Source organism: Falco cherrug, chromosome 3 (genome assembly GCF_023634085.1).
Source record: "Falco cherrug isolate bFalChe1 chromosome 3, bFalChe1.pri, whole genome shotgun sequence".
NCBI lineage: Eukaryota > Metazoa > Chordata > Aves > Falconiformes > Falconidae > Falco > Falco cherrug.
This window is the reverse complement of record NC_073699.1, coordinates 93,783,849-93,808,317: the sequence shown is the minus strand read 5'-3', so window position 1 is coordinate 93,808,317 and position 24,469 is coordinate 93,783,849. Positions and strand designations below refer to the sequence as shown.

Here is a 24,469-nt window from a genome sequence, read left to right as displayed (position 1 = left end):
GCCCTTTACCAGGATGACTGCGACAGAAGTTTTAATAACCAGCCCACACAGTTTGTCATTGTCAGCACACTCAGGCATTCAGGGAGGCATAACAATCTGCATGGGTCTTGGTGGGAAGAGCAGAGGTTGCCAGAAGGAAGTGTTTGGAGGGCACATTACCAGGGCTAGGCTATGTGTACATGGCTGAAACATAAGCTGCTTTTCTGCAAGCAAGCTCTTTTAATAGGAATCCAGTTTATTTATTCAGAAGCAGATGGCATCCTCTCAAGATGTTATGCAGAACATGACACACAAAACAAGTATTTTCATCTGAGCATATTTTTTCTAATCAACTCCCTGCTATTCAGCATTAAACGACAAGCAAAAATTTAGTCTCTAGAGTCTGGTAATACTCTAAGCTAACTCAAGCTAACTCAGGATATAGCAGTAAGTGATGAAATGTAATGACTTGTAATACACTGGAGCGCAGTCTAGATGACCCCAGTGTCTTTTGACTTAAATATTACATAAGAAAAGCATTCCAGCTGTGGGGGGAAAAAAAAGACAAATTGCAGCCTCCATGCTGATGAGCACGTTTGACAAACAAACCCCATGACCCAAGGTTAGTCAGAAGTGCCTAACCCAACTTTTTGTATTTATACAAAGTAAAATATAAGGCAAGAAACCCTGTCATAAAATACATTTGTAATACTGCTATGCAATCATTGTATTGTAGGGTTCTGTGTGACATTGCTGATAACTTCCATAATATCTTTTTATGTAATTCCTCCTGAATCATGACCTTTAGTCTCCACTCATTGCAGGCCTAAGCAACGACTACAAAGACTTGTGGAAGGATATCATGTAAAAGAAAATGTTACCGCTACACACAGACAAAACATAACTTGGAAGGAAGCCAAATACTACACCCTCTCTTGACCCTCCCTACTCCACACCTCAAGTCTGAGACCACTGTGTGCCACCTGCATGGTTTCCTTTTGATAAGGAAGTCATACATATCAAAGTGTTTTGATACACAGAGGTTCATTTACCACACAATAGTACAATGCAGTACACCAAAAGTGACTCATCCTCTCATTACAGCCTCATACAACACATAATTAAAATATAAGGGACTCCTACAAACTAAAGTGATTTTAAAATTTTTTGCATTAAAAACATGCATAGTCCTAATATTTTCCAATAATTTAACAATTTACTGGTTTTGTTTTTAAATAAGAGCACGCTGAAAGAATACTAATAATAACTCAAGGAATTTCTATCTTATGCACTATACCAGGATGGTCCAAATCCAGCAGTCACTGCATTCACATCCAACTTTTAAGGTCCCTTTCCTCTCCTGCCAGTGTGTCCGGCTTCTTTTCAATGCCTCCCCTGCACCCCTACCCAAGATCATCACCTTCCACTCTCTGTGGAAGGAGGTCCTTCCCCCTCCTCTCCCTCTCCCATACAAATACCTCTGCTTTCCATTTCTTCCACCACCAACAGCTGCTCCTGCACACACCATCCTGAGACTGCTAACCCATCCCTCGGGAGGGGACGGGCCTGGCAGAGCTGCTGCTGCCAGGCAGGGCACCCAGTTGCTGCAGGAGGCATGGGGCAGCTGTAGCTGCTGCTAGCAGCTTCCCCCCCACAAGCAGGAGCTGCAAGCCTGGATCCCTGCGAGGAAGGGGTAGGGAAGGACTTCAGGACTCTGACTGCACTTGCTGCTCAAACGCTTCTCCCATCTCCTTTGGGAAAGGGCAGCAGACCCCAAAGATGGATCCTCTGGGATTAACTCCACCTGTGACCTGCCTGTTGGAATCCACTACTATGTGCAGTTAGAGATGTTAGGGGGAAAAAAAAGAAATTATATCTTTTGTCAAATTTACTGCATGTCAAGGACACATGTACCCAAAGTTCTCATGATCAAGAATGATAAAATTTACAAAATCATAGTTGTATTAGCAAGAAATTTTGATATCCCCTTTCTCTTCTTATAAAGGTAAATTGAGTAGGTAAATCCACAACAGTTTTAGTGTGAATACTCCATTTCGTACCAATGACTTAGTCTCACTTTACTGTGTTGTGCCTGAATATGGGTAAAAGCAAAAGAAAAAAAGTTAGGCATTGTTTAAATGTGTAATTCTTATTTTTAGAAGAGTCTGGGCCATTATTATTTAGATCATTTTGCCTAGCTCAAGTATCCTTGAGAAGATTAGCCTGCATCACTACTTCTCCCCTCTCTGCTACATCCAGAATGCTGAAAAGACTTAGCAGATACATAAATACCATTGGAGGTTGCCAAGGAAAGTTGAAACTCTAATTGTTCGTATTTGTGCAGTTTTTCTTCTTTAGTTTTTCATATTGAGGTGGATTCCCAGACACTCTTCAAACACAGCCAGTCTGATTTGATGTTCTTTTTCCCTTTTTGGGGATGTATAGCTGAGATGATAACTGAGAACCCTAAGCTCTAATAGCTCTGTATGAAGGAGCTGCCAAGCTTCCACCTCCCTCCTTAGTCTGGCTCTCCCACAACTAACCCTACAGATATTCTATATAGCAAACTAGACACAACACTAGTGAAAACCTAGCAAACTAGCTGGTAAGAAAGAGTTATTCAGATCTCTCTTCACCTCTTAGCTTTTTCCTACAAAAACCCACAAACTCTGAATGTGCATCTCATGAGATACTAAGATAAAAAAAAAAAAAGGTTTGGGGTCTGGGCCTCCTGCCTTGAAGTAAGTAGTAAAACTAACTTGTGTACTGGGCCAGAGATTTTGTACTTTTTCAGAGGCAAACCTGTTACTATTGGGGGGGGGGGGGGGGGGGGGGGGATCATGGTTGGCGTAAGTGAATGGTTACAGCAATTGATGTAACTTGGAGGCACACCGGAAAATGTAATCACTGAGAAAATACTTACAGGTAACTGGAATGATGCTGTCCTGTCCAATACTGTAACTGAAAAAAAACCCAAACCAAAAAACAACACAAAACCCCCCACATTTCCCCTCACTTACTAAAAATGAGAAATAATGTTATCAAGTTAGTCACTTTTTGGCTTTAGTCTTTTAGTTGATCCCTGATGAGGATAAAAGTCAGTTAGGATCCCTGTGCAAACTAGGGAGCTTACAATTCACCAGGGTTATGAAAATTCAGCAGTGGAGGAGGGCCTTACTCCCCCCCGTTCAGAGAAGACTAGCGTACTAGAGACTAGAGTACACTCCCATTCTCATTGATGGGCTTTACCTCAACTCTAGATATTTTTTTCCATGAATGTAGATACAACGCGAACAAAATTTCAATTGCATATTTTTCTTCATAATTCTTCAGCTTGTTACACCACATTTAAGTATACAAATTAATTTTAAATGAATCAACTAAATGCCTAAGCATTAGAAACTTTAGAAATCACTGAGACAGTGTCATAGAATCACAGAACGCCAGGTTGGAAGGGACCTCAAGGATCATCTGGTCCAACCTTTCCTGGTGAAGGCATGGTATAGACAAGATGGCCCAGCACCCTGTCTAGCCAAATCTTAGAAGTGCCCCATGTTGTGGAATCCACCTCCTCCCTGGGAAGACTATTCCAGTGGCTGATTGTTCTCATTGTGAAAAGTCTTCCTCTTTTGTCCAGTCTGAATCTCCCCAGGAGCAACCTGTAGCCATTACCCCTCCTCTTTTCTTCGTGACTCCTTGTAAACACGGAGTCTCCATCCTCTTTGCAGCCACCCTTTGAATACTGGAACACGGTGATAAGGTCTCCCCCAAGCTGCCTTTTGTCAAGGCTGAGCAAACCCAGCTCTCTCAGCCCTTCCCCACATGGCTTCCTGCTCCTCTGATCATCTCTGTGGCCCCTCTCCAGCCTGTCCACATCTTTTTTTGCACAGCAGGGACCAAAACTGAACCCGGCATTCCAGGTGCGGCCTGACAAGCACTGAGCAGAGTGGGATAATGGCTTTTTATCTCTGCTGGCAATGCCCTTGATGATGCAGCCCAGCATCCTGCTGGCTTTCCTTGCCGCGGCAGCACGCTGTTCACTTGCATCGAGCTTGTGTCCACCAGGACCCCCCGGTCCCTTTCCACAGAGCTGCTCCCCAGCCTGTGCTGCACTGCTGGATTATGTTCTCCCAGGCGCCAGACCTTGCACTTGTCCTTGTTGAACTTCCTCATTTTCCTGTTAGCCCACTCTTCCAGCCTATCCAGGTCTTCCTGCAGGGTGGCTCTCCTTTCCAAAGTGTCCACTCCCCCACGCAGTTTGGTATCATCAGCAGACTTCATCAAGGTACACTTGATCCCATCATCCAGATCACTTCTGAAGATACTAAGCAGCGTTGGGTCCAGCACCCACCCCTGCGGGACCCCACTGGTGACAGGGTGCCAGTTTGAGCTATTATCACCAGCCCCTGGGTGCAGGCAGCCAGACACTTCCCCCCCACCGCACCGACCACTTGTCTAGACCCTCACACATCGGTGTCTCTAGGAGGAGGCTGTGGGAACCTGTATCAAAACCCTTGGAGAAACCCAGGTAGACATAGTCCACTGCTCACGCCCCAGCATCAGCCGAGCAGGTTACTTTGTTGTAGAAGGCGATCAGGTTTGTCAAGCACCATTTGCCCTTGGTGAATCCATGCTGGCTATTCCCAATCACGTGCTTCATTTGACTTGTGATAGCCCCCAGGAGGATTCATTCCGTAACTTTCCCAAGGACAGAAGTAAGACTGAGGGGCCTACAACATCCTGGATCCTCCTTTAAGCCCTCCTTGTAGATGGGGGGTGACATTAGCTTTCTTCCAGTCTTCTGGAAAGTCCCACAATCTCCACAAATTCTCAGACATTATGGAGAGTGGCCTCGCAAGGACGTCAGCCAGCTCTCTGAACACCCGTGGGTGGACAGTGGCAGGGCTGAGCTCCTGTAACAGTTCCCACACCAACTCTCCCTTCGCTGATGGTGGGTCTGTGTTTGCATCCACCTGGATGTTTGTTCCCAGGGCCTGGGGCCCAGCAGTGCCGGGGAAGGCAGAGGGGAAGAAAGCATTGAGAACCTCTGCCTTCTCAGCGTCGCTGCTGACTAGTTCACCTCTCGCGTTCAACAGTGGGCCAGTATCTTCCTTCTCTTTCTGCTTGTGGTTTACGTACCTGAAGAACCCTGTCTTGTAGCTTTTGACATCTCTGTCCACCTTCAATTTGACCTGAGCTTTTGCTTTTCTAACTGCATCTCTGCAAGCCCTGGCAAATGCCCTTGTAGTTCCCAACCGGTATTTGTCTGCTTTTCCAGCGCTGGTACACCTGTCTTCTGGTTTTGAGCAGACTCAGAAGCTCGCAGCTAAGCCAAGGGGGTCTCTTGGTCCATCTACTTCCCTTCCCTTTAAAGGGCATGAACTGGTTTTGTGCTTCCAGGAGAGATTACTAGAAAAACTGCCAGCACTCGCTAGCTCCTTTATCCCCCATGGAAGCTTCCCATGGAAACCCTCCCAACTGAGCTCTGAGCAAGCTGAAGTTTGCTCTTCTAAAATCTAAAACCTTTGCCTTAGTACCAACCTTCAGCATGCTCAGCAGGATCCCAGACGCCACAATACTGTGATCACTGTAGCCAAGGCTACCACTAACGAGATACTACGAAGTAGTACTGTAAGTAATTTGTCGGATCAAAACGTCCATTTCACAGTATCTAACTGATGTAAACAAGACCAATCTGAGGCGCAAACAAACATTGGGCAGAGCAGTTCTACGATTTCACAGCAATTTCTGCAAAATCTAAATGTAAAGAAAAAAGCACACTAAACCAATTTACCTACCCAACCTCACCCCTACAAAAAGTTTTTACTCCTTCTAAGTGAAGCCACAAAACAACTGGAGCAGAATTACAAGAGTATCTGTGAAAACTGGACACATACCAAGGAACTTACTGACCTATAAACAAGGTCTGTAAAAGTACACAACTAGAAAAGTACACATCTCATAAACATCCCTCTGCAACCAACAGAAAACCTCCTTAACTGCTGAGGATTGCCAGGGATACTGGAGTATCTCAGTTATCATCTGAAGGCTCCAACAGCCTCCCCAAGGGCCTTCCCTAACCCTGATGCAGTGCTGCCAAACTCACTCCTGCGCACATCCCTCCTCGCCGGGCAGGGGGACAGCGGGGTAACGTCCCTTAGGCGAGGGTGCTAGGATGACAGCAGGGCTCAGCCAGGGGACAGAGAAGCCAATGAGCCCATACAACTGGGGGGGAGGGGGAAGAGAGAGATAGATATAGAAATACATAGTCAAACTGTAATTAAAACCCGTCAAAAATTGCCCCGGTATAATGGATTTCTCTTTTTGGATTCTTCAAAGAATGTAAAGCCTATCCAAAGAGTATATGAAGTACTTATAGCAAGAAAATAGGCTAATATTTAAGTATCTTAAAAATATATATTTAAAAAACTAACACATAAAAGGCTGAAACATTTGAAAATGTGACCATTGAGTTTAACTAAGTTCTTAGACTGTCATAGCATAGCTGATTCTTACACTGGCTAAATATTAAAATATTAGACAAAATTACAGAAAAAGCATAAAGATGTTAATGCCAGGTCAACTACAGACCCACCTACTGACCTTTACACCTGTTTATCCTGAAGTAAATTTTGTTTAGCATTACTCCCACCCTTTTAAACCTGAACACATTTAAGTATATGGCCTATTCGTATTACACTACCCAACTAGGTTTGTAATTTATAATACACAATAGTTCAGTAACAAGTTCTTCATATTACACTTTAACTGAAAAGAATCTAGAGAGCTGTATTACTTTCACTGGGGCCTAAATTTCACCTGCCACAATCTAAAACAAGTATGATAGAAGAAATTAATTTGGTATCAGACTTCATACCAAGAATCTGAAAACAGAAAACAAAATAATTAAAAAACCCCTGAGAATAAATGCAACTCTATTATAAGAATTCACTGTCTTCAAAAAGAAAGCTCACACAACTGCAATTATGTCTTCCATTATTTTGTTTAAAAAATTATCTATTATTTATATGCATAGCATCTAATAGAGCATGGAGTGCTCCTTAACATTTCATGCATGAATCACTAATCTACCAATATATCTTTTTCAATAATAAGATGACATTTCAAATTTCCAGTTTGAAATGCCAACAAAACATAAACAGGGAACCCTTAAACAAGAGAACAAGAGGAAAAACGATTTCTTGAAGATGACCACTGTGCCAGAGTAAAACTTAATACCAGAAGAGAAAGGACTTAAGAGCAAAGTATCTTAGCATACCACTGTAACAAGTCCATTTTCTTCTCAAAGTTTCCCAGCAAGCCAAAAAATAAAGATCAGCGAGGGATACCGATTGTTCTGGCTTGTATTACTTTACCAGAAGACTTCTAGATTGACCTTTAATGTTAGCTAGCTACACCTGTGTTTGGAAATGCCAATCAAAAGAATCTGATTTCCAAAAATGCAGAGCATGAGCACTTCCCCATGAGGTCAATAAATACAATAGGTATCTAAACTGTCAATTGGGAGGAAAGAAAAAAAAGTATACCATTGATTTCTAATGTGTCTTGAAGGCACTCATGCTTGAATAATTTTACCCCTTGCTTTCAAAGCTTATTAAATATAATATACTTGTTACTTTTTCCTTTTACTTTACAACATCTAAAGGGTCTGTTGAATCTAGCATTCCAGAAAGAGAAAGAAAACCTTTGAAATAAACATTTCCTCTGATTCTCAAGAGCAGAAACATCAAGTAGAACTAAATCAAGCTTGGAAACCCCTCATTTCAGAGTACTTATTCCAGAATAGGTCCTGGATCCTAACCCACAGTTTGGGCAGCCACTCCATTTACTGTCATCACTATCTTAATACCACATGATCGTTTAAGAAAATGTATTCTCTGACAGTATAGTTATTACAAAATACACAGTTTATTATTAATGGTAAGATTTATTTATTGATTGATTTTTACCTTTTTTAAAATGGAAAACTCTCTGCTTCCTACAATAACATGAGATAAGCAGTATGTTTAAATTTTTTTCTCCTTCTACCATACTTAAAAATTGGTTTTGCTGCTCCATTGTGCTCAGAAGGGCAATTTCTAAAAACAGCCCCAACTTAACTGACTATACATGATGCAATAAAGCTAATGGAACAAAAAGCACCATCAATGTGCAAAGCAAAGCAACAAGAAAACAAAATGTCTCACTAGCTTTCAATAATAGCAATCAAAAATGTAACCTGTGTTTTGTACAAACTTTTAAATATTTAAAACAGGTTTTCAAGCTAATTGCCTACACAATACTTAAGTAAAAATAGATGATTCTCTAAAGAATGCAGAATAATCTGTCATCCTTTGTATTCAGAAATGAAAACAGAAAAGCACAAAATACACAGTGAATTGTTCGAAATGCCCATTATTAGCACATTTTCCTGCTTGTACTAACATAAGAAAAAACCCTATCTTTGAATTCCTCGGTGAAAGGGTTTTGTCAAGCACTGCCACAAACACATCTTCACACCATCACCAACTTTAAGAGAAGCCCTAGCAGGATATTCTTTCCATATGTGGAAAATTATTTTAAAATTACCTATGTCAATGAAGTTTTATGCCTGGTAAAATAAGTTAGCTGTATATTTACAGTTGGTTCCAACTCATTCCTGTATCTCTCAAAAGTGCCCACGGAATTTGAATCTGTCCAGCAAGCAAAGGGATGAGGGGAAAATACAACGTAACAGATCTGTTTACACTGGAGGGCTTTTTTGCGCTGACTAAAAGAATGACTGAAAATCAGTATTTCTTTACTTAAAGCATCCAAATTGTGTGGTGTTTTTTTTCCCCCAAATGATTGTTTTATACAGTTCCCTAAGCATTTTTTAAAGGACGTCATATATGGAACTAGAATAGAGAAAGGTACTTCACAGTAAGGACCTCAGCAGGAACCAGACCAGATCTCCACCTTATTACTGCTTTTCCAATGCTTGTCTTAATATTCTAACAGGGCAATGGTTAGAATCTCTGAACGACTGCACAGTATAAAAGTAATTTCATAAAGAATAGTTGAGTGAATTAATCCATAAATAGTAGTGTCTAACAATGCAGAAAGAGCTATAAAACCCCCTGAATTACAAATTTCAGGTATGTTACAAAACGTTTCCTTACTTCTAAAGCAAGTGAACTTACATTTTTTGTAAAATTATACCATTCCTATAAATACAGTTAATTCCCATTACGAATGCCTACCATTTTTCAAAATGGTCATTATCTCTTTATGTCTTGGACTCAAATCTGTATTAGCAAACAGTTCTCAGGACTAAATGGAAGCCACATCAAAAGCTATTATCTTTCTGGTTTGAATGTGACACCCTTTGATTTCTTTAGATGTCCCCTTGTCTTAATCATTCAATTCCAGAATAGAAATTTCCAGCTATATCAGTCATTATTTCATTGTGTCTATAATTGGTCTCTTCTCTAAGTTTTTTTTCAGTATTCCCTTCAGATACATTATTTATTATCACTGTTACTACTACTATTATTATTTATTATATACTTCATTCCTGTTGTACCAGTTTTCACCAATGGTTTCGCCTAGATTCTCCAACTGTGTATACATTGGAAGTCCACTTCCACACATCTCACATGTTAGTAGCCTGACAGGCTGCCAGCTGGTTTCTCTACTCCCTCTCATTCTAGCCCAACTTAAGAATGATACAGCAATCCAGGCTGAAATCTGAGGGACGGCAGTGCGAAGGCATGGAAGACACAATGCCAGCCAATACACCAAACCTGACTGAAGAGTAATGACGAAAGTGTGTGATACAACAGAGAAACCTTGAGAGCTTCCTAATCCAATAATAGGCCAAGCCTTCTTGGACTTGCCCTTAGCAGTGTGTAGGTAACTCCTATCTGCATCCCAGGTTCAAAACTCTGTTTAGGAGCCAGCAAGGAAAACAATCAGTCAAGTTATCTTCCTGCTGTTCATCACTTTACTTAGCCTCCCACTTTAGATATGCTCCTCTAAAGCTTCTAATTTCTTACGTCTTCAGGAATAAGTAAGTGTTTCTTCGCAAATTTTGAATCTTTTCTGCTCACTGCAATTTAAAAAGATCACTAATAAATATAAATAAGCACAGATGCTATTACAGAATCTTATGACACCCCACTGTTAACCTTCTGACACAACTACAACAAACCATTAAAAGCCTTCCCTGTTTTCCACCTTCCCAGCCAGTTTCTCAGTAGCCTTTCGAAGCACAACTACTTTCTTCAGTTGCCTCTTTCAAGGAATATTTTCAAAGAAAATAAATGACAATCTGTACTTCTTTATGAATCTTTCACAGAGATGTTCAAAGAACTCTTAACACAATAGTAAGATGCTCTCTTTCCTCTGTTTCTTCCACACTAAATCTGAAGACCTTCCCAGTTTTCAGTTGTGTTCAAATAGATTATGCTAGTTCAAAGCACTAACGTTTATGATTTTCTTTCGTTTCTTTAAAGGCATCTAAAATATAATAAACTCTAAAGCATTTTAAATTAAAAATACTTGCTAAAGAAAAACCAAAAGCTGTTCTATGTATTCTAAGATTGCAAAATTAAGAAAACAGTTACTAGAGTAGAATTAACTGTTTGATAATTTGTGGCCTAATGCATTTTAATGTGTGTTCTTAAATACTTATATATGCAATATAAATGGCATGTATAGCAGATAATTTAGATATCTTTGTTTGATTTGAAAATATGCGTACCGTATCACAAAAGTATGGCCTCTGTATTAATTTTCTTTTAAATAATAGTACTTTGCTATGTTATTATCAATAACTCAAAGCAGCAGGTTTGGATCATAATTATGCCAGTTTGAATGCTGCAACTTGTCTGGCTGGGTAGTAAGTACAGCTATCCCAGGGCAACACAGGATCCAGCTATTCATTAGTTCTCATAAAAATGATATTTTTGTAATCACCTGTAAATCGCAAAGCTTTTTTTTTTTTGTTATCCAAGCAGCTAGCTTTAAATTTATTTATTTTTTTTAATCTCAGTTTTGCACCTCCTTGAATCTAACATTTTTCTCTCTTTCACAAGCATTCATGGAAAATAACTGAAAGAGTTTGTTTACTAATTCTATGATATTTTATCCCACCTGTAACAGTCTATTTGTGGACTTTTTATTTTAAGTAGATACTGTGATCTAGGCAAATCTTCCCTGAACCATATTACGATTGTTTTGGTCCGTTATTTACGGATTTTTGTATCAGTCTATTAAGACTGATCTTCTTTGCAAGACAACACAGATTCATAATGACAATCTCCTTAGCAAACATGCATTCTATCCACTTCACAGCCTTAACAGAGACGGGAGATGTAACTTTTTAAAAAACTGAAACAGCAAGAGACAAGAAGTGTTGCTGGTTACTCTGCCAGGCACAACTGCAAAAGGCACAACATGAGTATTTCTGATTGCACTTCACACTTCTGCTGTATTATCAGAAACTGTTCTGAAGTTCTACATTTTAAGAGCGGTAGAAGAAAAAAAACCTAGCTCGAGATTTTTGTTCTATCATTCAGTCTGACCTTCAACACATTTTCTCTGTGCAGATTTGCATGCAAAGTAGGTTGAAAGCCAGCCTTGTCAACAGAGCCTTTGCTTCCTTGTGCTTCACCTTTCCTAAGTTTTTACATAGCAGGTATGACAAACGTCCTCAGAGTAGTCAAGAGAGATTTAGACTCCAGATCCTTAGTCCATGTAAGCCAGTGCAGTGTCAGAAGAACGGCACAGCTAAGAGCTCTATGTTTACCACTGGGCCAGGAGGTGTAATACAAATTTCAGTGAAAAATGACAGGGGTTTTTATCAACTTAGATTGAGGATTTCATGTCCAAACTGAGTATTTCTTAAGAACTCCCCACCCCTACCCCCCCAGCCCTTTTTTTTTTTTTTTTTAACATACATTTTATCCAGAGTTTCTCTATTAGTTATTCAGGGACAGAATTAAAACAAGGAAAAAGCATGCCTCTGTCTCCCTCCCCAGGGACACATCCTTTCCCTCATTGTCACTTCCAGAAGGCTGATAAAAATAAGCCTGTACTTAAAGGAGCAGTTGACTAGGCCATATTATAACCGGGGGTTGGGGAGGCAGGGGAAAGGAATGGGACCACTCTTCTCAAAGTAGCTACATTTTACACCAGCTTAGCTCTATCAAAAGCTACACCAATGCAGCATCCCACCAAAGCATCTCTGTCCTAAGTAGTGGAGGATGGCAGAAGGCAGAAAAAGGAAGAAAGCACTCGCTTATGTTCTTATGTTATGAGCACTTATGTTCTCAAGAAAACAGCCTTAAAACTCAAGCAAACGCTGCACTTAAATCCTCAATTATGATGATGGTAATCTCTTGACATAAACCAATATGCCCCTGCAGAAGAGAGATTTTTCACAAGTTCTCAATCCTGCAGCACCATGTAAAGTAACAACAATCTGGACCAGAAACTGCACTAGCAACAAGGCAGAGGGGTGACAAAACCCAGACCAGTATGGAATAACAGATCATTTTTCCACATAATACCGACTATTCGGTCTACCATATCACTTAACACCTTTGCATTTATATTGAGCCAGAAAAATACAGATAAACAAGACACTGGCAATAATTTCAGAATATTATTTTAGTTAAGAGTAAAGAAGCTGAAGATCTTGAAAATGACTTAGTAATACAGATGGAAAATTTGACAGTAGGTTAAAATGTTGCAGTACAGTGCATAAGGGAAGTATATAATGTGAACTCTTAAGGAATAAGATCTAAATGAAATGCAACTTCTGAAAAAAAAAAAAACCCACAAAGGTGTCTTTAAGGTTGATTAAATGAAAACTGGTTTACTTTTTACTCTTAAGTGATTTGCTAAATGCATACACAATCAAAGATAGAAAATTACACACTGCTGCATTTGACGAAGAAGTTTAACCAGTGATTTCAGAAGTTAGGCAGGGTTTACAAGGATTTTAACTCATTTCATAGGCTTTTGTTTGTACTCATAAAACACTTGGTTGCTTTCCAGATCACTCAGCAGAGATCAAGCCACCCTTCAAGTGCAGTATACAAACACTGAAAAAGGAAGTTCCTGTCTTAGGGCTCTTTTGCGATTACATTTTACTACCTAACCAAAACAAAAACAAACAAAAGGAGGGCTCAAAGCTGCTTCTATCTTTCCAGGATGCTGAAAGGAAATCTGAAAAACTTTAACACAGCACCCCAACTTTCCTTTAGTTGTACTGTCCACTCTAATTCACAGAGCAATGAATTTCTGCAACTCTCCTCTTCATTTTGCTTTTTGAGAGGCTTATGTGCATAGCTTGTGGTCCCTGGACAATTAATGTGGTTCACACCCAACGGCACCTTTGTCAACTGCTATGCTCTTCCCATGGGATTCTATTTAGGGTGGCCTAATGAGTTGTGCTGGTGACAGTAGTCTGCTCTTCATGGAAAGCCCAACACCCAGGCACATAGGGGGAGAGGGAAGAAAGTAACTGGGAGAGCTTGGGAGGGAACTGGGTGAGCTCCCTTCACCCTAAGGAACAGGCGGTGGCTGAACACCTTCCAGCTCAGCTTGGTATTGTATTGAGAATGTATGTTCTCCCCACTTCCAGTTGCCTCCATAAGCACTTCTACACTTGCTTGATTCCTATTGAGACTAAAGCTATCAGACGCACTTAAACAACAGACGCTATTTTCCTTGGGCGTTAGAGCAGCTTTCGGTTTTCCGAATCTGTGGTTTTTAATCTCATAAGCTGCTTTGGGTAAGGCACAGAACAGGTAACAAACAAAACTCAATTTCAGTCATTTTTTTTTTTCCTGACGCCTGGCTTTTCTTTTGGTGCTAATACCATTGTTTTGAGATAAAACCAGCACCATTATCCAACTGAAAAATCAGCAGACACCCTTGTTCTTTGTAGGGTGATATACCGCAATAATCTCTGTATTGTCAGACAGCCCACTGCTCCTGCAAGTTATTCAGCTGAACTAATACGTGCAAGGAGGAGATGCTAATGCCACTGTGCACACTGGTGGTGCTTGTCTGTCTCACAAGTGATGTAATTCACTGTATTTCTTGTATTTCTTCTCTTCCTGTATGCCAGCCACCACCCTGCCTTATTCTAATTATAACAACATATGCAGCTAGATGTGCTTTTCTTGCTCATTTTATACTTTGAGCTTTGCATGCCTTTCTGCCCCAAATCTCCTTTCTTGTGGCATTTGTTCTCAATTACATCCACATGTTGGACACTGTTAGCTGAATAAAAACAGTAGCAACCATAAGGTGACCCAGAAAAAAACAATACTAAAATTTGCCAAGCAATGGTATCCACCTGGTTTATGGTCAAGTTTTGCAGATGAACAATCAATTCAGTCTTTTAGTCCTTTCGAAAATTGCAAGACAACTCTCTAGCCTTGTGTGACTGGCAGATTAAATTTCCTTTACAGTTTCACTTCTTTTGTACCCTATTACAGAACTTCCCTGGATATTATGAGCGTACTGTGCCTAAAACATTTGCATTAAAATTTCAAAGCTATTTTTTCATTCAATTTTGATGAAGGAAGCTTTCAAAAACTTTAAAGGTATCAGAACCCCATTGTTAGACATGAGACCACTTTTTGTCTTGCCTAGTTTTGAGTAATATCCATTGCCTGTAGGCGCCATTAACATCTTTTCCATAACATTTCAGTTCTTCAGTGGTGTTTTCCTGTTAATTCATCCATTACAGGATCGCTTCTATTAACTTTTAGTAACAGCTGATGATGACCACATATTTCAGAAAAACAGAACTACAGCAACGTTCATTCAGTGACCCATTCCCACTTTTTCCATATATCATCCTTCTTAGACTCGTATGCAGTATATTACTCCATTGTGTCTGTTTTCAAGGCCAAGCCTTTAAAGTATGAACATTCAATACAATGGTTTCCTTTGTTAAAAAATATACTTTGGATAGCAGCTAGATTTTAGTGTGCTGAAACCACCAACTCCCAGAGCAAACATCACTGTTATTTTATTCCCCTGGTACCCCTGCATATTTGAATAAATATTTGCAGGTTGCCTTTTCTGAGACCGTAGGAACTTTGGAACAAGAACGGCATCATGGCAGTTTGTCTCATGAAAAGCAGGACTAGGTGCTACAATAATGCTAAGATTTCCAAGTAATTGCAATCATGGGATTTTCCTATGCATACGAGTTTTTTTGCATGGTGTGTACTTTTATTACAAATGAAATTAAAAAAAATATAAAATCAAGTCTGGGGAAAACAAAGAACAGACTAAATGCTGAAGAGTTTCGCCATCCTGAACTAGGACTAAAACCAACAGGAGTCACACAATTCAAAAGCAGTCACAGCAATAATCTCAACAGTAAGAACACTGTTTTCATGTTAACATTTTAAATTATTTTTCCAATATTACTTTAAAAAAGTCAAAATCAAATCAGCTTTAATTGAAAAAGTTGTCTAAAATTTTTTGAAGTGTAATAGAATTACACTGAACTGAATTAGAATTTTTCAGAATTATGCTATCCAATTAGGATTTTGTTTTGACTAACTGGGTTTTTCCAACAAAAATTTTTTGACAAAAAAAAAAAATCCCTAAACTAGATGAAGTAAAAAGTTATTTTTCAAAACACACTTCTGTCTTCCTGACAGCATCCTCCATGTGGAAGTAGGAACTCTTACAATTAACAGAAGGTGTATGCGGAGGAGGTGGGAAGTTTGGAAAGAATGCTCCAAATGCCAGATCTATCATCTGTATTATTAATATGTCAGATCTGGTGCGTATGAAGATGAGGGTACGAAATTGATGGCGTTTCTGTGCAATGAATATCTCCCTGGTTCCTCATGTGGTGTTGAGAATGTGATGAGGTGTCCATTTAAGACAGAAGGAATGTCCTGAGTAAGAAGCAAAATGGGATCCTGAACCGTGACAGCCCCTTGCAGGGGAGGGAGGGAAGCATCAATTTACTACATTTTTAATGAATAGCAGCGTGAAGCTAAAAACAGCAAGGAGAAGAGTACAGCTTTAATGAAGAGACAGAGAACGTGTGAGCTCGGGAAGCTCCAAGGCCAGGCTAGCTCTGGGTGACAGGGCTGCCTCTCTGCGCTTCTGTCTAAATAAAGGTCCACTCTGGCCGTGCAGAATGGCCGAGTTGGAGCCTGGGCTTCTGGAGAAACCTATCTGTCCAAAAAATCCTAAAAAGCTAGGAAAACCGACTGATGTCAGACATAAATGCAAAGAAAAGTATTTTTCTTTTGCAACTTTGCTTCCAACTTTTACAATCAGAGAATTACTGTGTAATTTGGATGTTACCCCCAAAAGTGTAGCAGATGAGCATAACCACCTGCAAAGCCATAATAATTTGGGTATTTAGCATCCGTTTCCGAGCAGACTGCACAGCTCAGCTTGGGGATTGGCACTGGTGTATCAGAACAGAGAGGGAATGCCTCAGTTTATGTTCTTGTACTAACATCTCTCCATCAGCAGACAGAAGGTGGAAACATATTGTGTGGTTTTGGGCAACCACATATTGTGACTATCTTCTTGGCTCTCCTCTTTTTGTTCTACACCTTAAGATCTTGTGAAAAGAAAAGTATGAGGAAAATCCCACATTGCCATCATCCCTAGGGTCAGCCGACAGCTTTCATTGTTAGTTGCCCAGATAAATGCCTAAGAAGAGCTGAAGGAAGTGGTGGCAGCTGAGGAAATTGTAACATCTCAGTGAAATGGATAAATGCACCTCAGCTCATGTTTTATGTGTCACTACCATTCCTGTGCAGGTCTTCCCACTTCCACGTAATGCCCTGTAACTGGGCCCTCGCTGTACCACCATATTACCAGAGCGAAAGGTTGGTGGGAATGATTTAATCATTTCTGGTGACTGATCTACCCAAGAAGGTCCTTTGTTTTCCTTTTTTGTTTCTGAACGCTGTGAGGCAAAAAAACAGGACACTGAAGGCAGCAGCGCTTATCAATCACTCCACTAGGAACCAACACCACACTCCAAAATGCATATTAATTATCACAAAACCATCACATGTGCAAACACACTCCTCTACCTCACCTACTCAGAAAACTCACATACTGGCACTTCTTGCATTTTCCCCTCCAGCTTTGTTTACATCCTCTAAGATTTACATTCCTTCTTCAGCCCATGCAAAGGAAGAGATATTCCTGGCATCCGCGTGTGCATTACCATGGTTACCTAGCTCATCTGCAGCAAAACGGGTTGGCCCATGACCTGACACCACAGCTCCAGGAGCACACCCCTGCCTTGCCCACTGCTTTTCAACCTCTCCTGCTGCAGCTGTTTTTCCAGAAAATCTGAACGCAAGCAACAGTGGAGCACCCAACGCAAATTCTCCCAAAGTCTGCAACACATTTTTTGCCTATTTAGTTTGTGTCAGTCATTTTGGCAGGCCCAGCCCTTGATTTCCAAGCAATTTTCCCAGCGAAACATCATGAATAGCATACCTGCAGACTTTACCCGCTGCATTTTATTTGAGGATGCAGTATTACACTTGAGAATTTAGCCTCGAAAGCATGCTTACAAGAACATCTGCGACTACACAACAACCTGGATCTGTCGGGGAAGAACAAGGGTTTGGAGCACAAGAATGAGGACCACGAAGTCTTCAACAAGGGTCTCAGCTGGGTGGGGGGAACAAACAGCTTCCTCCCACAAAAGCAGTTTGGGTTTTTTGGTATCACAAATTTTACAGTAAAGTTGAATGAACTGTCATCTACCAAGATATTAGCAAACCAGGCATCAAACCTAAATAAGCTCTCAATATCAAATGAGGTATAAACAACAAAATATTGATAAAATATAATGAAGACAGATTCAATCCAGGCAGAAGGCATATGTATCTCCACAACTGGTTCAAATTTTCGCTGAAACAAAACTTACCAACTTCATTTTTTTAAGCAACAAAATCCTCACAAGTTTTTTTCCAGGCAATATTTGTAACAAAATTGGTATGTAAAATGTTATGAAGAATCCCTGTTCACACTGTTCATCTATTTCCATAATTAATTTTTCTAACATTCGTACAAAATGAGACTATTTAAATAAACTTAAAGCAATGATACAATCTCTGCAAATGGTACACTGAATAGATGTACCACACAATGTCAAGGCAAACACAGGTGTATTTTATGGTGATTCTGAAAACACAGATACCAATGAATCTCTGCAAGGAAAGCAAAAGCTGGCAAAAATCAAAATGGCTTTGTAGTCATATAGTTATGTAAAAAAAAGCTGTGAAGCTCTCCAGACTTGATTTAACATGGTTGAAACAGAGCGGGTAATTTTTTTGCATCTGAACAGCAAAAAAGATCAGTCAAATGAAAAATCCACACAAAAATGACCGACTCGTACACATACCTTTTCCATTTATTGTTAATGCTGATGCAATTGTGGCTGTTACTGGCACTGGCAATTGTGGCACTAATGGATGTATCCTTGGCCGGCTCCCCATCCTAGCACGCTCTGCACCAGGTCCTAATAAAGCTCCCACTGGTTTTTCTGCTGCTACTTCTGGTGCTACAGAGTCTTCTTGATCCTGCTCTATATGGTCCATTTTATCCAGGCTTTCATTCTGGAAGCCATCAACTGTTGTCCGGCTCTTAATTGGACTTTTGGGCACTAGGATTTTAATACCTGATTTTGCGAGGTCCATATTTTTCCTTCCAGAAAGAGACGGTGAATTGTTTTTCCGGAACTTCTGGGTGGCAGAAAAGAGTTGATTATTTTTTGACTCATGATCTTTACCCATAACTAAAGATTTAGTAGATGTCTTTGAAAAAGAACTATTGGTAGATCTAGAAATTTGTTTTCTGGCGTTATTTGGAGAGGTCCTGTTTGTCCTGGTTAATGTGCTTTCTTTCTGCTTTTCATTGTGGCGTCTGTTAAATTCATGTATATATTCCTCACAATTAACAAGGTGCTGTTCTGGCTCCCAAGTGTCATCTTCACTGTCGTATCCTTTCCATCGCACCAAATACTCTGTTTTTCCCTTCTTGTTTTTCCTCTTGTCAACAATTCTCTCTACCTGTTAAAGGAAAATTAAACATTAGACAGGGGCAGATATACATCTCAAGTGAGCAACCTGCATGCAAGTCATTTGTTTGTAGTTCTGTAATTCTGTATCGTAGCTCTATAGCTGACAGTCTTTCACTGCTGACTGGAAATTCCTCTCTTTAAACTTCATCTGTTTACTTCCACCTCATAAAAGATGTTCCGAAATTGTTCTTCAGTAAGTGTTTTGCATGCACAAAAATCAGAATATGACACATTACAGTTGACAATCAGCACTGGCCCCAGCAAAGTTTTGATTCTAACTTCAACATGGATAGGACTTCCCTCTCCAAATATAGAGACCATGTTTAAATATGCTATGTAAACACAGTGAGTTTACCTTACAAAACTTATCAATTTGATATTGTTTGAATAATTTGCTTGCTTAGCATAAGCCATACACGAGAATCTCTTACTTACAGTGAGCTATCCTTTAGCTACCAGGGACAATATGGTACAGCTCAGAAATTGGGTCAAATATGGAAGATTTTCTTTAGAGGCTGTTCTTCTTGTGAAAACAGAGAACTTGTTTTGGCCAGAGTATTTGATACACATACTTGAACAAATTACCATGCCTCACTTATCTGCAAATAGAGATGGTATTTATGTCACAAGTATTAAGCATGCACATGCTCCAACTGCACATGGGACCCACAGGCTAGAGGAATTCAGGCAGTGGGGTAAAGCAGACAGGGCAGACAGCAGCAGCTGCAGGAACAGAGGCTCATGCCTCATACCAAAACTCATGCCAGTCATGCTAGTCCGGCAGAAAGGGAATTCTTTTACAGAAAAGAGATGTAAGGGTAAGGCTAGTCTCAGGATTTCTCCTTTTTATTTCATTTTCCCTACCCAGGCTGATCTTTCTGGTAAATCCTCCTGCCCACTTCATTTCACTTATGGGACCAATACAGCTTTTTTCCCCTTGTCTATCTTCCTTTTGGTTATTTAAAAAAACCCAACTACAAAGCAAACAGAAAATCAACAAAAAAACCCAAAAAACAAGCAAACAAATAAAAAAACCCCAACAAACCAACAAAAGGGGAGGGAGAGATGAGACTATCACTTATTAATGTAACTGGTAGCCCCTCATGAACAAGGACCACGCAGGTAAGCTAACGTGACATGTACCGAGGAGAAACTCTGACGACTAGTGTGTTAAACAAATGGAATGTCACACAACGGTTTGGAAGGATGGAAGGAAAATTCAGGTATGTATGGTACACATATATATGGTACACATATATGGTATGATTCATTACCGAATCATATGACTGTTGACGACAGATTCTCTTACGGGTGCACTTCAGTTTTATATGTGGCATATTACCATAATGTACTGCCTGGTTTTCAACACTGAGGTTAAATGATTACTATTATTATAATCTCAGTAGCAATATAACTACATATTGTACAACTTCATGCGACACCCTGCAGGTATTGTACTATGCTGTCCTGTCATTAAGATGTTGCACAGCTCTCTTTGCAAAGGTCTTAAAAAAACCCAACCAAAACAACAACAGACAAATAAAAACCAAACACAACCAGCTCCACCTTTACCTTGTTACTCAGTTGTACAGTTCAATACATTTTATAGAGAGTAATAAAATACAAATTGTCCAAATATTATTTAAGAAGTTAAAATACATTAAACCTATCTTTATTCTGGTTGTTCCATTTTTTAGTAAAGTTACTGGACTTAAAAAACCCATGCAGCTAGAAAAATGAAACTACTCTTTTTCCATGAAACTTTATTAAATAACATCTTAATAAAAATGCTACCCCAAATAATAAGTCATTATGTAGAAATATGCCTTCAAATTCTTTTTCATAGAGACCTTCAAGTATTAAGCCAGAAATGGTAAATTAAAAAATAAAAACAAACTCACAAATCAAACTTGGTCTGCTGTCAAAATGGCAGTTACTGTTATAGTCTTGCTTATCCTCTCTCCCTCTCTCAACCTTCTAAAATAGATTTAAAAAAACTATTCTCAGAGAAGGATAGAAAGATCTCTGCTACTAGCAATTTTTTTAGGTAGGTATTTTTATTTTCTCGCAGGAAATCTTTGTAACAAACAGCATCGATTACTGTGCACAAAGTTCTACTAGCATCTTTCAATACTGAAAGGCCACCCATTAAGGACATGCCCTTTTCAAGTAGGAAGCCATCCCTCTCATCCAAAAAACCAGACACCTTGCAGAGATAACAGATGAACTCTAGAACAGGAGACGCAAAAATCCATTCCCAACCCGATGATTTATAGAGCAAACAGAAATGCATAAAGAAGACTGTTATATTTAGCTGTATTGTCCAAGCCTGCAACAAAACCTAGTCTGACACTGCTTTCTGATTAAAAGGAGATTTTTTTTTCCCCCAAGCCTTTAATTCTTCTTGAAGACATCTTATTTCTGTTTTATTTACAACACAAAAATTACAGCAATTAATCTGTGATACACAATTTTTCATGTGGTTCAGAGTTTTAGTGAGGGTCTTTTTGGATTGCCTCAGTTCGATTATAGTCTAACTCCCCTAGGACCACCTGAAAAACTGCTCAGGAGTATTCTGCCTCAATACTTTTGCTGATGATAACAGCTACATTAAGTGTTTCTCATCCGGATTTTGGAAGAGGAAACTGGAATGCTTCCACAATACACACAGGGTTTGAGTATAGAACAGGAATAGGAATATCCATCCTGAACTGGTGGCTTATTTAAACTCTTCCATGGCAAAACCAGAGACTGCAAACCTGTACCTTTCTTTTCCTACTGAAAAAGAAAGCCTGTCTGATTTGCCCATTTCTGCTTTGGGGTACAGTGGTGACTTGACATGAAATGCAATGCGAGACAATACTGACGATTTACATCCGAAGATTAAAATGAGAAAAAGAATCTAACTGGGTGGGGAAACAAGTCTATGTCCCTGCTTCCCGACAGACACATCAGTTACGGTGTGGTTCGATGGCACGGATCACCTGCTGGAAGAGCCAGGTAACATCCACACAGGCGGTATGGCGTCTCCCCCACCATCATAACCCTGGAGCCCAGCAGGTGCGTTTCTGATCCTACGCCAAGTTAGTCAGAGTTCAAAGCTGGCAGAGCGCCCCTAAGCACCAGGGGAAGAGCAAGGCCGTATCTTTTGCCATAATCACGCCAGAAAAGTTGGTGAAAACTAGTTCGTGCCAACTACCATTTCTACAGCATCAAATACCTTCTGCCATGGGGTAATATTTATTTTCAGTAATTAAAATGCTGTGTACTGCCAGGATTTGCCACCGATGGTTAGTTTTCAAGTTTTGTAGAAGAATCAAAACAAAATGGAAAATGATAGGAAAAGGGAAGAAAAAACAAGTGTGAGAGAAAGTTACCAGGCAAACTATCTGGCTGGCAAAAGATAACATCTCCCAGTTTATTTTAGCATGCCAAGTTATCACTTTCCCCACATGGGGGTACTGATCAATGATGCTCAAAAACTCAGCCAGCAGAATAACTGACAGAAAAACAATGCCCTGTTCAGAGGTATAATCCAACAGTGAAGTGCCCAAATCATAAACCCACGCACCGAAATTATTCCTGAGATTTTCCACCTGTAAACCAGCAACATTTCCCATTCTTCCATGAATGCGGTGAGAATTGGTTCATGTCTGCTTCCTCTCCCTGAGAAAGGAGATACTTTGATTTTAATTGCTTTTATTAGCAAAATATATGGCATCTACACTTCTTCAAAAACTGGACAGGAACCAGGTAAGCTTGCAGGCCAAAGTGCTGTTTGGCTACAGCTGCACCAGGTGAAAACGGCAACGCTGCAACTGCTCCTCCCGGTCCTGTGCTTAGAGACAACAGCTCCTCCCCATCCGTCAGCACAACTTCTTGTGTAATTATTCCCTAATGCAGTTCTGTCAAAGTGACCTGGTTTAGATATTAAGAATACCTGAGCTAAGGTAGGCATCCTGAAATAACTGGTTGGGAGAGCAGCTGCATACGCGGTATTTTCTGACACATCTAAGTGGACTGCAACTTTCAGCAGAGGAAAACAAGCACCTATGGGCAGGACAGGTACTGTAACCTCGTCGTTCTGCTGCGGTCAGAAAAAGGACACAGAACCCTAGTCCACGATGAAAGATCTTTAGTTCAGGTCAATAAGAGCAAGCATGAAATTCAAAAGGATGTTCTCAGTCTGAGGCACTGTAATTTGGGTACATTTGTAAACTTACATAAGGCACACTCTGTGTATGTGTATATAGGTAAATGTCGTATCTATAAAGATCATACTTTACAGAAGATTTGAAGAGATTAAAGGTACAGCTGAGGGGGGGGGCAGGGAAACCAGAATGAGCAAAATATACATATAAGCAGGCATGTAAATATTCAGTGAACGCTGCCTTCTTTAGCATAAATCCATTTTCCATTCCCATCTCCATCTCTGTCAAGCTAAATTAATTTAAAGTTAACAGAAAGCAATCTATTTGACTTCATACTCTATCTGTTGTCTGTAAAATATAGGCGAAGGCCTTGTTCTGTTAGCTGCAGGCTATGTTTACATTAGCGTTTTGGTTCAGAGCAGTAGTGTAGTTTAGAAGCAAATCCTTCTCCCCTCTGCGCTATCCCCACTTACTGTGCAATGGTTTTGTTCACAGACCAGTTTTTGTATACATGATATGGATTCTTTATGGAGAAATATAAAATGGAAATGGAGATGTACCAATGCAATGGTATTATTTGTCATGCTTTAGCCCCTACAGGGGCACACAGGTCCAACCAAGTAACAGCTCTGTACAGTTTCAGCGCACTTTGTGGCATGGATAAATATTTGATCCTGAGAGGCTCCACTAAATCTAGTCCAAAATAAAAGTGCTGCACAGCAGAATATTTAGAGGCGGCGGTTACAGCACCAACTGCTTCACTCTACTGATTTTCTTCAATTGAGCCAAATTACTACTGTAGGCACTCCCCAGTTCAGAGACTGAAGCTAGAATAAATGCAAATCTTAAGACACATGTATGTGTTATATGTGTAGTCACCTGGGTTAAATTGAAAACTATTCCGTGTAGAAATGGGACTTCAATGATCATCCATAAGAAATCATAAATGTTTATGAATGACTGTATCCTCTATTTATTAAAATCTTGCAGAAGTCAATGATAAAAGGTAATCAAACGCTTGTTACTGTAAATAAAATAAATGCATTCTACATGTAAAAATGCAGCACACAACATATAGAAACAGTTAAGTGCCAAGTTTTGCTTAAAGTACAAGGAGAAAGCAGTTTTGGGAAGACAGTTATTCAAAAAGAAATTTGATGAAGATGTCAAAATACACCTCAAGGTCTGCAAAACGTGCACTAAAATCTTCCACGTACGTGCTTTATTAGATAATACGTCATTTCCAGTA

The 24,469-nt window shown here is 39.9% G+C and overlaps 1 protein-coding gene across 4 annotated transcripts in view; it reads right to left on the bottom strand.

Annotated features, from left to right (window-relative positions):
• CDYL (chromodomain Y like) overlaps positions 1-24,469 on the bottom strand; it is a 110,671-nt gene that overhangs the window by 43,700 nt on the left and 42,502 nt on the right. For 2 of the 4 annotated variants that reach the window (XM_055704337.1, XM_055704338.1), the window contains exon 2: positions 18,392-19,058. The exons of 1 other annotated variant lie outside the window; for it this stretch is intronic. In XM_055704337.1, coding sequence (XP_055560312.1) covers positions 18,392-19,058 — 667 coding nt within the window. Of the gene's footprint in view, positions 1-18,391; positions 19,059-24,469 lie in introns of those variants that run through there. One more of the 4 variants, XM_055704339.1, reaches the window with a different exon arrangement.